This window comes from Talpa occidentalis, unplaced genomic scaffold (genome assembly GCF_014898055.3).
Source record: "Talpa occidentalis isolate TD23 unplaced genomic scaffold, MPIMG_talOcc4v2.1 talOcc4.11, whole genome shotgun sequence".
NCBI lineage: Eukaryota > Metazoa > Chordata > Mammalia > Eulipotyphla > Talpidae > Talpa > Talpa occidentalis.
Window position 1 is genome coordinate 40141360 of NW_023601104.1, and position 16082 is coordinate 40157441.

The following is a 16082-nucleotide window of genomic DNA, read 5'->3' on the forward strand; positions in this document are numbered from 1 at the left end:
TTTTCTTTACATAGGTCCTTTACCTCTTTTGACTCACCCTTACACTTTTCTTACATAAAGTGTTTTAAGGAAAAAATCCCCTTATGGCATCATATATTGGATATAGTGCCCCTCACCCCCCCCCAATGTTTGCACCCACACTTTGGTGAGATTACCTTGCTGTCACACAGGACTCTGTGGGTGGGGTTTCCTGTTAAGGGGATATGAGAGCTCAGATGTGATTGGTGCTCAGTGATTCTATAGAACATGTTGACTGTAATTTGCCTGCACCGAAGTCTTGGCACTATCCAGAGCAGGGGTGAAGGCACCAAGAGCAGGGGAACTCCAGCTAGAAGACAGGGATCATGAGACACTGGGGTGCTCTGCTGGGGCTTCTGTGGGTCCAGATTGGCTGTGAGTTGGGGCCGACACAGATAGGGTATGGAGAGAGCTCCCCAGCTGATAGTGGTGGGGGGAAGGGTTGCTGATATGGATCCCCTAGGGGGTCCTCCATTCCCATGGGTGTTTCTTGGGATCTTTGACAAGCTTAGAATCTGCATCAGTGATTCCCCTTGAGATCATATGTGTCTGTTCTCTCTCCACGCAGGGGTGAGAGGGATGCAGGTGGAGCAAAGTCCTGGATCCCTGAGTCTCCTGGAGGGAAACAGCTCCACTATGAGATGCAACTTTTCTACCACCATGAACTATGCGCAGTGGTTCCGACAGAACCAGGGGGGCGGCCTGGTCACCCTGTTTTACATAGTTCCAGGGACTCCGAAGCAGGAGGGAAGGTTAACTGCCACACTGAACTTTAAGGAGCAGTACAGCACCCTGCACATCAAGGGCGCCCAGCTGGAGGACTCAGCCACCTACCTGTGTGCGGGGGAGGCACAGTGCTCTGGGGTGATGTGCAGCCTGTACCCAAACTGCAGCTGGGCCTCAGCCCCACCCCTTCCTGGGAGTGGGGGCATGTCTATGTTTCTGCAGGCTCCAAAAGAGAGGACAGTAAACTTTGTGGATAAATTATTACAAAATAAAGTTGTGTATTTGAACTTTGCAATAAGCTTTTCGGAGAGATTGCAATTCTCCAAAGTTTAGAAACTGTGGTTTTCGAAATAGCTGCAATAATTGGAAAGCAAATATCTATAGGTGTAGAAATAAAAACTAAAGATATTAGATTAAATGAAAACGACATGTCATGTGGTCTTGAACTAATTTAACAAACCAATCATTAACCTACCATGGCTTGGAATTTGAACAGTCAAGCTCATGTTGGAAGGAGAGAGATAAAAAGTAGAACACAATCAGATTGTTTGAGAAGGTGTTTTTTGCTTTGCATATGAGTAAGTTCATCTGCCTCCTTGAGGTTCTGCATGTTGCTGTATTTTTTTCTTATAAGAAATACATATGTTATATAAGAAATACATGTTATAGATATAAATATAAGAACTAATTCTCTAGAAAGGAACATGCTGCTTTCCCATAGGATAAAATTCTCAAATCTTTCATTAGGAAAATTTTTCTATTCTTATAGCAATGCTTTAGGTCAGCATTTACCCTTTCAAATTATTGTATCTGAGGTTAGGGGCAACCTCAGATCCAGTAGCTTGTATGTGGATGTGAATGCAAAAGGTCATGGGCTGAATGAATTTAAAGGAAGAGCCTAAGCTAGCAGGCATTTGGAATATTGAGTGTTCTTTTCCTACTCTGATCTTTGCTTACATGTATTTTTTGAAAGAATTTTTCTCCATAGCAGACAAATGAGGCTAGTTGATGAGACTGAATAGGAAGACATTATCTTTGTTAAAGAGTGAATCCTTTTATACAGGAACTGCTATGTTAAGTTCTCATGAATATGCACAAGGGTCCAATTTTTGCATATCTTTGTCATCACTTGCTTTTTTCATTTTTGGTGGGTTTTTCTTTTTCTTTTGGGTAATAGGCATCCCAAAGGGTTGGAGGTGATATCTCATTCAGTGTTTGGTTTGCATTTCCCTGATGATTAGTGATGTTTAGCTGTTATTCAGATTTCTTAACCCCACTCAAAGACTGACATGGGCCTGATCATAAAGTCAAGACTTAGATGTCCAGGAAACAAACATCCCATTAAGACTCTGTCCACCAGGGGGTGCAGTTTATCAACACACGCATTTCCTGCGTGAAGAACCTGGCTTGATCCTCTCACTGTGACTTCAACATTCCTTCTTGTTAAGAATCAAGAACCTTTAGGTGACACTCTAGAGATGAACTCTTCTCCAGGCTTAGTGACTGTGGTGCTCTTACTGCTTGGTAAGTAAAATGCCTGCTAATTTTTTTTTCTTCTGTCAACAAAATCTTGGATCATAATTTTATCCAAGAGCCTTATGTCCAAGATGACACAAGTCTCTTTTATTTTCCCAGGACAAACACATGGAGACTCTGTGACCCAGCAGGAAGGCCAAGTGACACTCTCAGCAGGGAACTCCCTGACTGTGAATTGCACTTACTCAACCATACTCAACCCCACTCTCTTCTGGTATGTCCAGTATCCTGGCGAAGGTCTGCAGCTCCTACTAAAAGCCAAGACAGCCAACAAGAAGGGAACAAACAAAGGTTTTGAAGCCACTTACCAGAAAGACCCCAATTCCTTCCACTTGGAGAAAGCCTCAGTGCAAGAGTCAGACTCGGCTGTGTACTACTGTGCCCTGGATGACACAGTGATGGAAACTGCAGGGGTAGCTGAGCACAAACTGAGCAGCAAAAGGGGCCTGACTGCTGAGTGTCTCTGATCCACTATGGTTCCAGCACAGTCTATGATCTTTTGTCTCCTAGTCTGTGGTTAATTCACAAATCATACAAAAGTCCAGAGCATAAGAACAAGAAGTAAGCATTCCCCCCATCCAACTCTTCATTAATGAAATTACCAACAGAACCAGACCAAACAGAGTTCCTCACACATGGTCAAGGTAATTTGAAGGGAAAACTGCACAGATAATGAGGTAGTCTCTTGCTCATTCTTGCAAAGTCCTGCCCCCACATCTTGCTTCATGGTACATATTGATATGTATTTACATACTTTTAGAGAGGTAAAGTGTAGCAGAGAAGGAGGGTTCTACCTAATGTCTTTCTGAAAGATTATGGCAGGAGTGTTGATAGGTGGGATGATTCCCTAAGGTTCTGGTTCTTAATTAAGAAAGAACAAAATCTTGTATGAACAATGAAAAAATGTCATTTTTCCTTGCTTCTTTCTTTGGTCAATCAGATGATAAACAAGGTGAAGGGGAGGAACAAAAAGCATAAGAGAGGAATGGATTCTTGTCTAAATCATGAACAGTGGTCTTTGCTTATTCCTCAACAGTTACATAGATCAGATGGCTTTCTAACAATAAGGACTCAAGTGAGAGAGTTTTCAGTGACCACGACAATATTTGTTAACTTTGTTTTTTGGGCAGTGGTCATCCTGACAGGTGTGACATTTCCCTGGTGGTTAATAATATTGAGCTTTATTCATATACTCATTTTTTTGGTATATCTTCTTTGGACAATTGTCTATTCTGGTTCCTCATCTTTTTTTTCAATTGATAAATTGTTTTTTTTGTTTTGTTTTGTTTTTGTATTGTAGTAATTCCTTACAAGTTTACTTTTATGTTAACCCCCTTCCTGTATGTTCTTTGCCATTTGTTCTTCTATAGGTTGACTTGTTGATTGCTTCCTTGGTTGTGCAGAGGTTTTGTAGATTGATGTAGTCCCAGCATGTTAATTTTGTTTGTTTCCTATGTGTATGGTGTTATATCCACAATCATTGCCAAATCAATGTCACAAAAGTTTTCTTTTCAAAAAACAACTCTTAGCTTATTGATTTTTTCATTGTTTTAATATTTCTGCTCTATTTTTTTCATCTTTCTAGGTTTTAGGCTTAATTTTTATGATGTGAGTTTCCTACCCTCTCTTACTGTGTTTTTACAATAATTAGAAAGGTACTTTTATAAACAGTTGATGAAAGAATCCAAATTGTAAAAGAATGGAGGTTGGGAGGGCCACTGTAAAATATGAAAGTTGCTATTAACATTCAGCTTTTTTTATTCAATGCCACATGAAGATATGGAATTTTATTAACTCTGGCTTCATTCTTTTCTGTAATTCTTAATTTGCTCTTGCTGTTTCATCATTTCTTTTCTATTCACTTTTTTGACTTGAATATTATTTTTTAACCTCTGTTTTTAAAATTTTTATCCTTGATGTCACTTTTATGGGAGTTAATTAGTTCACTAACTTGGTGTTCTCTTGGACTTCTCTTAGTGGTCATTTAGCAGAACTGGCATTTCTTTGGGACCTTTCCAGTGTGGGTGTGGTGGGTTTAGAGGGCAAATGAAGGGGCAATGGGCATTGCAGCAGGAAGATTACCCTCCTAGGTGCTTAGCTTCCTGGGTTGTTTCTTCCTGGGTTTGTTTCTTATGCAGTATATAACAAGACCTGTAATCGTACTTTAACCAATACATTTCTAGATGTTTTGATGATTAATATATTTGGACTCAAGTCTAATACTCTGTTGTTGCCCCATGTGCTCTTGTTGGGTTTTTCCCCCCTTTTGTGGTCTGTGTTCTGTTTCATTGATAAAATTTTCCTTTTTGTCTCTGCTGAAATAGAAAATGTAGTAAATTTCTGACCTAAAGACAACTATCTTTAAATTACATGTGGGTGTCTCCATATAGGTGTATATGTATATATGCATCTACATGTATGTATGCACACAGATGCATACACACATACAAGTATAAGTACTTATACCTAGACCTCCAACGTTCTATAACATTTTTTCCGCATGCATATACCATTACTTCTCCTTGGGTGTACTTTTCTCTCACTACTTTACTTTCTCTATAATTAAGTCAGAAGCTAGTTGAAGCAAACAATACATCAGTTAGGTATCAGGACAGCAATTTCACAGAGTTTATTAGATGAGCTGATGAACTACAGCTCTAATGAACTTTAATAAAATGATTAAATAAGTCCATCCAACACAATAAGCAGAACAGGAACTCACAACATTCTTCCTCAGGGTCTTTGTCCCTGACCTGCCCTCTGCCTGGAGTGTTTCTTACTTACCATCCGTATGGCTCATACATCCACTTCTTCCTACTCTCTGTTCCTAGAAACATGTGATCCTGCTCATAAAAAAGAATGCTTAAAAAGGTTTATAGCAGTGTTACTTTTCATAGATAAAAGAATAAACATCGTAAGTGTTCACTAAGAGAGGAAGGTATATTTTCCCTCAAATGACATTTTAAAAATAGAAATTGGTTCTTTTAAACTTCAAGTGAAGCGAATTAGGTAATTTCTTTTTCAATCATCTGCATATCCTTCATCAGGAAACATGGGCTTTTGAGGTTGAGGTTGCGTGGCTGCTGAGCTGGTGCATCTGAACTAGTGTTTGTTGGTAGTTTCGGGCCACCAGGGGGCACTCTAGACCTTATAAGACAGAAGCTTCCTGATGGTCCCAGATGTTGAACAGTTAAGAAACCAGAACTTGGAAATAATTTTAGTAGCACTAATATCCTACCTTTTCATCTCGCTCCTTGGGATAGGAAGGAATAAGAATAATGAGGACAGTAGAAGAAGGGATAAAAAAAAAGAAACACATATAGAAGGAGGAAAGGGAAAAGATTACAGTTTCATAGCAATGTGGGCCCTGAGCAGATCAGCTGGTCAGGACAGAGAAGAGAAGAGGTGGAAGTTAGAGTGGAAATATCTAATTTCACTAATACTTGTTGGAATCATTTTCTACGCAGAAGGTAACTACATGTCCTGGATTTCTAGAAATCTCTTCATTTTAAAATATATATTTTCTTCTTCAGTAACAATGCGATATATCAGGGAATCTCCCCATTAGAATTTTCATATAACTGAATCCTTAAATTCTTGGCCAAAATAGCTATTTGGGAAACAAGTTAACTCCTCCCACGCAATACTTCAAGGCTTCATTATTTTTCAGTGCAAAAGTTAACTGGGTTGAGACAATGATTTTTTTCAGGAAAAAATTATGACACTACTAACACCTAACTAACATGAAACCATACACTTTTCTTCCATAACGTGTTTTAAGAAAGAAAAAAAAAACCCTTATAGTAACATACATTGGGAACAGTGCCCCTCACCATCCTGCACTGTTTGCTCCCACAGTTGGGTGAGATTACCTTGCAATCTCATGGGGATGCTGTGGGTGGGGTTTCCTGTTAAGGGGATGACAGAGCTCAGATGTGATTGGTGCTCAGTGATTCTGGTGGAACATGTTGGCTGTAATTGCCAGAAACCAAGACTTGACAGCGTGGTACAGAGCAGGAGAGTGAGGGCACTAAGAGCAGGGGTGAAGGTACCCCAGAAACAAGATAAGGATCATGAGATACTGGGGTGCTCTGCTGGGACTTCTGTGGGCCTGGATTGGCTGTGAGTTGGGGCCTTCCCAGATGGGGTATGGGGAGACCTCCCCAGCTGACGGTGGGGGAGGAGAGGGATACTGACATGGAGCTCCTAGAGGGTCTTCCATATTCTTGGGTATTTCTTGGGATATTTTATAAGCTCAGAGCCTGCATCAGTGAATGCCTGTTGGGATCATATCTGTCTGTTTTCTCCACGCAGGGGTGAGAGGGATGCAGGTGGAGCAGAGTCCTCCATCCCTGAGTGTCCAGGAGGGAAACAGCTCCACTCTGAGCTGCAACTATTCTACCACCATGAGAAGTGTGCAGTGGTTCCGACAGATTCCTGGGGGCAGCCTGGTCACCCTGTTTTACATAGCTTCAGGGACTCGGAAGCAGGAGGGAAGGTTAAGCATGTCTTTGGACACTAAGGAACGGCACAGCACCCTGCACATCGAGGGCTCACAGCTGGAGGACTCAGCCACCTACTTGTGTGCGGTGGAGGCACATTGCTCCGGGGTGATCTGCAGCCTGTACCCAAACTGCAGCTGGGCCCCAGCCCCACCCTTTCCTGGGAGGGCATGTATGTTGCCTGACTGTAGCTTTTGCACAGCAAGTTTGGGGCAATGTGTGTTCTTCAGGGCTCCAAACATGAGGACATTAAACCTTGTGGATAAATTATTACAAAAAATTTGTATACATGAACTTTGCAATGAAAGTTTTCAGAATGATTACAGTTTTCTGAAGTTTAGAAACTCTGGTTTTAGGAATAGCTGAAAATTGGACAGCAAATATCTGTTTAGAAAAAGAAATGAAAGATAATTGCTTAAATAGAAAAAATTTCAGGTAAACTTTGAACTAATTTAAAACAAAGTAACACAGAGATAATTTAGGATTAATTTTCCTTATAACTAAAGACAGTGATGGAATTTATAAATAGGCAATCTGACTAATCTGTAGATCGTGAAGTCACATTTTATTCGACATGCATCCTACACAAGTTACAGAAAATGTAAGAAGCACTGAAATGTCAATGTACAAATTTACATTTAAAATGAAATTTATGACTTACATGAAACTGGTATGAAGAGTTAAATCATTTGTAGAAAAATTGTTCTACCATAGACAGCTCTAGCTAGATTTACTAATATTTTATCTCAAGTTAATTTAGTGGATAGTTATGCAATATTGCCTTAGCATATAAAATACCTTAAGAACTTTAGTGTTGAGGAATCAACCAAAATACCCTTCCTAAAATTAAAAGTTACCAAAAATTCTGTTTGCACACTTGCATTTACCAACAGTAACTAAGTTTCCTTTCAATTATATTTGTTGAAATAAAGTTACTTAAAGAATAGAATTTGATATTCTAATGAATTAATTTCCAGAAAAGCAATCCAGGGAAATCTTATTATTATCAAGATAGCCCACTAATAAGAATATCACCAGTTATATAAAATGATGATCCCCAAATACTTTTTTGCAATTTGTAAACTTACATCGTTATTTATGTTATCATTATATCTTTGTATAAGTAAGAAAATATTTTTTTAAGAGGCATGTATATTTATTTATTTATTTGTTTGTTTGTTTGTTTGTTTATTTATACACGCACTGGGTACAGTCCGAAGCGTGGGAGGGTGAGAGAATTCACCAGAGCCAGAGCGGGGAGCAGAGCAGGCAGAAGGACCGAAGTATACTGCTGAGAGGAGCAGCGGGCGGCAGGAGAGGTCTGCGCGCCATGTGGGACCCTCCTCCAGTGGCCAGGGAGCAGCTGGGGATCGAACCGGTGCCGCAGAGGCCGTGGGCAGCTTCGCAATCCAGCGCTCAACTGCTGCTCCACCGGGGATGTCCAGTAAGAAAATATTTTTAAAGAGCGATTTATATTTTATTGCCAGTTCATCATGCACTGGCTTCTGGAGGTGTGAGCCATGGTGGTGGTGCTGTCCCTAAGGCTCACATGTAGTTGTAGAACTTTCCTAGAAATAGTAAAAATATTCATTTATCTGGTACACATCTCTTGGGGCAAGATATAAATATAAATATTGAGCATCATACATTCATTGTTATAAAAATGATCCTGGAACCCAGAGGCTAAGGGGAGTATTGTCCTCATGCAGCTGGCAGTCCGGGAAGGTACTAGAAAAGGCTTTTCCAGCTCAAGACTTTTGGATGATGAGTCGCAGTATTCCATGACATAATCATGAGGCAGTGACTTTTGCTCAGGGCTGGCTCTCATAAACCTCTTTGCATTTGGTGCAAATATGAGGTGCACTGATTTACTGAGTTTGTGCTGCTGATGCCCCAGAGCAAAGTCCGGGCTTTCCTGGGGCAGCAGGTTAGCAAGGGTCATGTCAGTTTCTCTGTTTGTGGAGTCTCAACCTGCCTTTGGACAAACCAACCTCAGTTTGAAAACAGTGCAATTCACTATATGAGCTAGTGAATTGATTAAGTTCAGAAGCAAAACAAAAAAATTAACCAAAATATGTGTGAAATCTTGGGTTATCAGATCAATTTGTTCAATAATTATCTATGAGCATGTTTCATAGGAGAGGAAATACTTTGTATCTTCTTTGGTTTGTGGCTGGGTCTTGGAATTAAACTCTCATAAGAGATTAACTGGACAAAAACATAGACATTTTATTACATTTTTACATCAATGCTTGTATCGTATAATGATATGTTCTCAAGTTTCATCCATTTTATAGGAATTTCTTGCCTTTAAAAGTTTGGATAGTATTCAACTGTATGTAGTACCAGCCCTGTGAATTCATTTATTTGTTTATAGACATTTGAGTTGCTTCCATCTTTTTTTTTTTTTTTGCAATTTTGATTAGGAATGTTGTGAACATGGGAATACACATTTCTTGGTATTTGAGTGCATACCCACATTACTTTAATTTGGAGGGTTTATACCTACACTGGATCTGGTGGTTCATCTGGCAATTCTGTTTTTAATTTTGAAGAACGACGTTCTGTTTTATACTGTGGCTGCCATTTTAAATTCTCATGAACAGTGCAAAGGGTTCAATTTTGCATATCTTTGTCATCACTTGGTTTCTTTCATTTTTGGAGGGTTTCCCTTTCTTTCTTTTTTTGGACAGTATATACCCTATCCTAATGGGTGTGAGATGATCTCTCATTGAAGGTTTAATTTGCATTTCCTGAGAATTAGTGATGTTTAGCTGTTATTCAGATTCCTAAGCCCCACCCAAAGACTGGTATGTGCCTGATTAATAAAGTCAAGACCTGGGAGGGGTCCAGGAAGCACACAGACCTTTTCAGACTCTGTCCACCAGGGGGTGCAGCTTCTCAACACACGCACATACTTCCTGAGAGAAATGCAGGCTGGCTTGATCATTTCACTGTGACTTCAGCATTTCTTCTTGTTGAGAATCAAGAACCTTTAGGTGACTCTCTAGAGATGAACTCTTCTCCAGGCTTAGTGGCTGCGGTCCTCTTAGTGCTTGGTAAGTTAATGCCTGTTCAAATTTGGATTTTTTCCCCTGTGTTATGTCAGCAAAATCTTGAACTGTTATGTAAGCAAATTCTTGAACCATAATTTTATCCAAGAGCTTTATGTCCAAGATGACACAAGTCTCTTTTATTTTTCCAGGACAAACACATGGAGACTCTGTGACCCAGCAGGAAGGCCAAGTGACACTCTCAGCAGGGAACTCCCTGAATGTGAGCTGTACTTTTTCAGCCTCAGGATCTCTCACTCTTTTCTGGTATGTCCAGTATCCCGGAGAAGGTCTGCAGCTCCTGCTGAGAGCCCTGACAGTCAATAAGAAGGAGAAAAAAGAAGGTTTTGAAGCCACTTACCGGAAAGACCCCAAATCCTTCCACTTGGAGAAAACCTCAGTGCAAGAGTCAGACTCGGCTGTGTACTACTGTGCCCTGGGTGACACAGTGACAGAAACTGCAGGGGAAGCTGAGCGCAAACTGAGCAGCAGAAGGGGCCTGACTGCTGAGTGCCTCTGAGTATTTGATTCACTGTGGTTTTAGCACAGTCTGTGAGCATTTGTCCCCCAGTCTGGTTAATTCACAAATCATACAAAGTCCAGAGCATAAGGACAAGAAGTAAGCATTCCCATACCCCACTCTTCATTTCATAATAAAATTGCCACAGAACCAAACCAAACAGAATTCCTCACATATCATGAAGGTAATAAAAAAGAATGCCCCAAAAGGTTTATTGCAGTGTTATCTTTCATAGATAAAAGAAAAAACATCTTAAATGTTCACTAATAAAGGAAGATATGTTTTCCCTCATATGACATTTTAAAAATAGTAATTGGTTCTTTTAAACTTAGAGTTAAGCGAATTAGGTAATTTCTTTTTCAATTGTCTGCATATCCTTCTTCAGGAAACATGGAGTAAATGGGGCTGAGGTTGTGTGGCTGCTGGGCTGGTGCATCTGAACTAGTCTTTGTTGATGATTTCAGCACACCAGGGGGCACTGTAGACCTTATAAGACAAAGGCCTCCTGATGGTCCCAGATGTTGAACCCTTAAGACCCAGACAGCATTGAGTGCGTGTAGCTAAGGCTGAAGAGGGGGAAACAGTGGTGTCTGTGACGTTCACCTCAAGTTTTCAATTTCGCCACTCTGTATACATAACGCTTCAGCCCATGCTGGATAAATTTGTGATGACACTGATCCTCTGGGTGAGCTAGGGGAACAGGAACATCATAGGGCACGTGAGCCTGGAAGGTCATCAGAACACCGCTCCATTAGCTGTTTTCAATTTTAAAAAAAGTTATGACTAGAATACCCCAAATTCAAGAACTTGGAAATAATTCTAGTACAACTAATATCTACTATCCTACCTTTTTATCTATTTCCACTGGGACAGAAAGGAATAAGAATAACAATAGTAGACAAAGGGGTGAACAAAAAAGAAAAAAGGAAAGAAACACAAATAGAAGAAGGAAGGGAAAGGATTATAGCTTGACAGCAGTGAGTGCCCTGAGCAGAGTCAGCCTGAGGGTCAGGACTGTAGCGGAGGAGAGGAGAGGAGGAAATTAGTGTAGTTATAGCTTCATTTTCCCAATGTTTGTGGGAATCATTTTATATGCAGAGTGTAACTACATGTCCTGGATTTCTAGAACTCTCCTGATTTTAGAAAATTTATTTTCTTGTTTAATATGCAATGCAACATCTCAGAGAATCTCCCTCTGTCAGAATTATCTTATAACTGAAACCTAATATTCCAGACCAATGTAGCAATTCGGGAAGCGGGGTCACTCTGCCCAGGCTGTGTAGGGTAAGGTAAAATAGTGTCAGGCTTTTCTGCCCTCCTGCCATTAGTTTGAATGATGGATCCCTGGGATCCTGAATGCATGCCTGATGGTGGGCACCTGGTGTGGGGTGTGGGCGTATGTAAGTGGGTACACTTGGACTGAGACTGGGCTTTTAGGGGCAGCATCATGGGGATACCAGGATAGCAAAAGAAAGCACCAGCAGAGAAGCAGAGGCCACGAGAGAACGCCGGAGAGCCCAGAAAGAGTGAAGATTCGCTGGGGCAGGGAGGCCTGCCAGCCTCCCTGGGCCACCCCACCCACCCCCGCATCCCTGCCTGCCATGTACCTTGTAAATCCCAATAAAAGACTGTAAAAGCCACCGAGGGCTCCAGGACTCCTCTAACATCTGCATCGGGTCACAGAGATCCTGCTCTGAGCCTTCTTAGCACTACACTCTGATTCCAGGCTTCATTATTCTTCAACGTAAAAGTTACCCAGTTGAGACAGTGGCTGTTTTCAGAAGTATGATCCTAGGGGGGAGGGAAGGGGAGAGGCAGGACTAGGGTCAGAATAAGCGGGGGTGTAACTGTATGGGAAATATAACCAAAATGATAATGCATACATTGTGCAAAAATGAAAAATGATGTAAGAATTATATAATATAAAATAGTAATTAAAAAAGAAGCATGATCCTCTCTTCCTCACACACTAACCCATACACTTTTCTTACATAATGTGTTTTAAGAAAAAAAGTGCTTATAATCACATACATTGGGAATAATGCCCCACACCCCCCTGCACTGTTTGCTCCCACACCTTGGAGAGATTAACTTGCAGTCTCAAGAGACGCTGTGGGTGGGTTTCCTGTAAGGGGATGAAGGAGCTCAGATGCGATTGGTGCTCAGTGACGCTGGTGGAACGTGTTGACTGTAACTGCCAGAACCCAAGACTTGACAGCCTCCAGAGCAGGGGTGAAGGCACCCCAGCTACAAGAGAGGGATCATGAGACACTGGGATGCGCTCTTGGGGTTTCTGTGGGTCCAGGTTTGCTGTGAGTTGGGGCCTTCCCAGATGGGGTATGGGAGACCTCCCCAGCTGACAGTGGGGTGGGAAGGGGTTGCTGACTTGGAGCTCCTAGAGGGCCCTCCATGCTCTTGGGTGTTTCTTGGGAACTTTTACAAGTCTAAAATCTGCATTGTCACTGCCCATTGGGATCATAGTGTCTGTTCTCTCTCCACGCAGGGGTGAGAGGGATGCAGGTGGAGCAGAGTCCTGCATCCCTGAGTCTCCCGGAGGGAAATAGCTACACTCTGAGATGCAAGTTTACTGGTGCTGTGGAAAGAGCGCAGTGGTTCCAACAGAACCCCGGGGGCGTCCTGGTCACCCTGTTGTACATAGCTTCAGAGACTCCGAAGCAGGAGGGAAGGTTAACCACCACACTGAACTTTAAGGAGAAGAACAGCACCCTGCACATCGAGAGTGCCCAGCTGGAGGACTCAGCCACCTACCTGTGTGCGGGGGAGGCACAGTGCTCTGGGGTGATGTGCAGCCTGTACCCAAACTGCAGCTGGGCCCCAGCCCACCCCTTCCTGGGAGTGGGGGCCTGTCTGTGTCTCTTCAAGGCTCCAAAGAAACGGACAGTAAACCTTGTTGATAAATTATTATAAATAATGTACACATGAACTCTGAAATAAAACTTCAGATTTATAATTCTCCAAAGGTTATAAACTCTGCATTTAGAAATAGCTGCAAATTCGAATGCAAATATTTGTAGGTTTAGAAATAGAAATGAAAGATAATAACTTAAGTAGAAATCAACATTTCATGTGATCTTTGAACTAATTTAAAGCAAAATATTAATGCAGAGATAATTTAAAGTTAATTTTCTTTGGATGTAAAAACATTTATAAAATGTATAATAGGCAGTCTGACTAATATATAGATCATGAAACCATATTTTATTCGTTGTACACCATACACAAGTTAGATAAATGTCAGAAGAAGCACTGAAATGTCAATGTACAAATTTACATTTAAAAATATTTATGGGGCCAAATTTAAATTAAAATTAAATTATGGGGCCTGGTGACCCAGCAGTTGAACACTGGGCTGCGAAGCTGCCTGCAGCCTTTGCAATGCCGGTTCCATCCCCGGCAAGGCGAGGCTCCCAAATGGCGCGCAGACCTCTTCTGCCGCCCGCTGCTCCCCTCCGTTCGCCTGTTCTGCTCCTCACTCTGGCTCTGGTGAATTCTCTCACCCTCCTGCACTTCTGACTGTACCCAGTGCTTGTATAAAGAAATACATTTTTTAAAAAAATAAATAAATAAAATTAAATTATGACTTACATGAAACCGGTAGGAAGAATTAAATCATTTGTAGAAAAATTGTTCTAGCAGAGACAGCTCTAGCTAGATTACTAATACTTTTTTTTTTTTTCAATTTGTAACTTTTTATTTTAAGGATTTTTTTTAAAGGTATACATGGTTTATTCTTTTCATTTTTTTATAATAAATTTTATTTTTATATTCCCCATATAATTGCAACCCCCCCATTCTGACCCCAATCCCTCCCCTCACGCCCCCCACCCCCCAAAAAGTGTCTCTGGTTCATAGTTTTTTGTTGATTTTGATTTTCACTTTCTTATAGTTATTCATTTTCCTGGTCCCTTATTTAAGTTTTCTAGATTCCTGCTATGAGTGAGACCATCCGGTATTTTTATTTTTCTTTTTGGCTTATTTCACTGAGCATGATCCCTTCCAGTGCCATCCATGTTGCTGCAAATTGCATGTGTTTATATTTTTTGAATGCTGAGTAATATTCCATGGTGTATATGTACCACATCTTCTTGATCCAGTCATCTATTTTTGGGCATTTGGGTTGTTTCCAAAGCTTAGCTATTGTAAACAGTGCTGCTATAAACATAGGGGTGCAGGTGCTTTTTGGAATGGATGTTTCTGTGTCCTTTGGGTAAATACCTAGGAGTGGAATTGCTGGATCATATGGAAGCTCTATGTTTAGTAGGTCTAGAAATCTCCACACAGCTCTGCATAGTGGTTGGACAAGTTTGCACTCCCACCAACAGTGCAGGAGAGTTCCTTTTTCTCCACAACCTCGCCAACATTTGTTGTTGCTAGTTTTTTAAATATGTGCCATTCTCACTGGTGTAAGATGGTATCTCATGGTAGTTTTGATTTGCATTTCCCTGATTACAAGTGATGTTGAACATTTTTTCATATACCTGTTGGCCATTTGCATTTCCTCTTCAGAGAAGGTTCTTTTTAGCTCTTCTGCCCATTTTTTGACTGGGTAATTTTCTTTGTTGTTGTTGAGTCTCATCAGCTCTTTGCAGATTTTTGTGATCAGTCCTTTATCATTAGTGTTGGGTGCAAAAATGTTCTCCCAGTCAGTGGGGTTTCTCTTTGTTTTTGTTATTGTCTCTTTTGCTGTGCAGAAGCTCTTTAATTTGATGTAGTCCCAGCTGTTTATGTTTGCTTTCACTATCACTGCTTTGGGTGATGTATCTGTAAAGATGTCTTTGATGTGCAAATCACGCAGTGTTTTGCCTATATTTTCTTCTATATATTTTATGGTTTCAGGTCTTATGTCTAGTTCTCTAATCCATTTTGAGTTGTGTATGGTGTGAGGTAGTGGTCAAGCTTCATTCTTTTGCATGTAGCAACCCAGTTTTCCCAGCACCATTTATTGAACAAACTTTCTTTGCTCCAATGCATAGTCTTTGCTCCTTTGTCAAAGATTAGTTGACCATAAATCTGTGGGTTTATTTCTGGATTTTCTATTCGATTCCATTGGTCTGTGTGTCTGTTCTTGTTCCAATACCATGCAGTTTTGATGATTATGGCTTTGTAGTATTGTTTGAAGTCTGGGAGTGTGATGCCTCCATTCCCTTCTTTCTTTTTCAGGAGAGCTTTGGCAATTCGGGTTTTTTTGTGATTCCACATGAATTTCATCAATAATTGTTCTATTTCTTTGAAGAATGACATTGAAATTTTTATTGGAATAGTATTGAGTCTGTATATTGCTTTTGGAAGGATGGCCATTTTAATAATGTTTATTCTTCCAATCCATGAGCAGGGGATGTCTTTCCATTTCTTTGTGTCTTCTTCTATTTCTTTTAACAGTGTTTTATAGTTTTCTTTGTATAGGTCCTTTACCTCTTTTGTTAGATTTATTCCCATATATTTGATTTTTTTTTGTTTCAATAATAAAAGGGATGGTTTTTTGATTTCTTCTTCTTCAGATTTATTGTTTGTGTATAGGAAGGCTACTGACTTTTGCGTGTTGATTTTGTATCCTGCCACTTTACTGAACTGATTGATGAGTTGAATTAGTTTTTCTGTGGAGTTTTTGGGGTTCTCTATGTATATTATCATATCATCTGCAAATAGTGATAGTTTGACTTCTTCTTTTCCTATTTGGATTCCTTGGATGTCTTTCTCTTGTCTTAT

The 16082-nt window shown here is 40.5% G+C and overlaps 4 gene segments (V, D, J or C); all 4 read left to right on the forward strand.

The window, feature by feature from the left end:
• Window positions 1-344: 344 nt before the first annotated feature.
• On the forward strand, window positions 345-1077 carry LOC119238013 (T cell receptor alpha variable 22-like). The segment is given in 2 exon segments: window positions 345-393; window positions 587-1077. Coding segments are annotated over 2 exon segments (540 nt in total).
• Window positions 1078-2192: 1115 nt separating this feature from the next.
• On the forward strand, window positions 2193-2747 carry LOC119238014 (T cell receptor alpha variable 9-2-like). The segment is given in 2 exon segments: window positions 2193-2268; window positions 2380-2747. Coding segments are annotated over 2 exon segments (414 nt in total).
• A 3606-nt stretch (window positions 2748-6353) lies between these two features.
• On the forward strand, window positions 6354-8572 carry LOC119238016 (T cell receptor alpha variable 22-like). The segment is given in 3 exon segments: window positions 6354-6402; window positions 6595-6890; window positions 8492-8572. Coding segments are annotated over 3 exon segments (426 nt in total).
• Window positions 8573-9765: 1193 nt separating this feature from the next.
• LOC119238017 (T cell receptor alpha variable 9-2-like) lies at window positions 9766-10355 on the forward strand. The segment is given in 2 exon segments: window positions 9766-9841; window positions 9988-10355. Coding segments are annotated over 2 exon segments (414 nt in total).
• Window positions 10356-16082: the final 5727 nt, after the last annotated feature.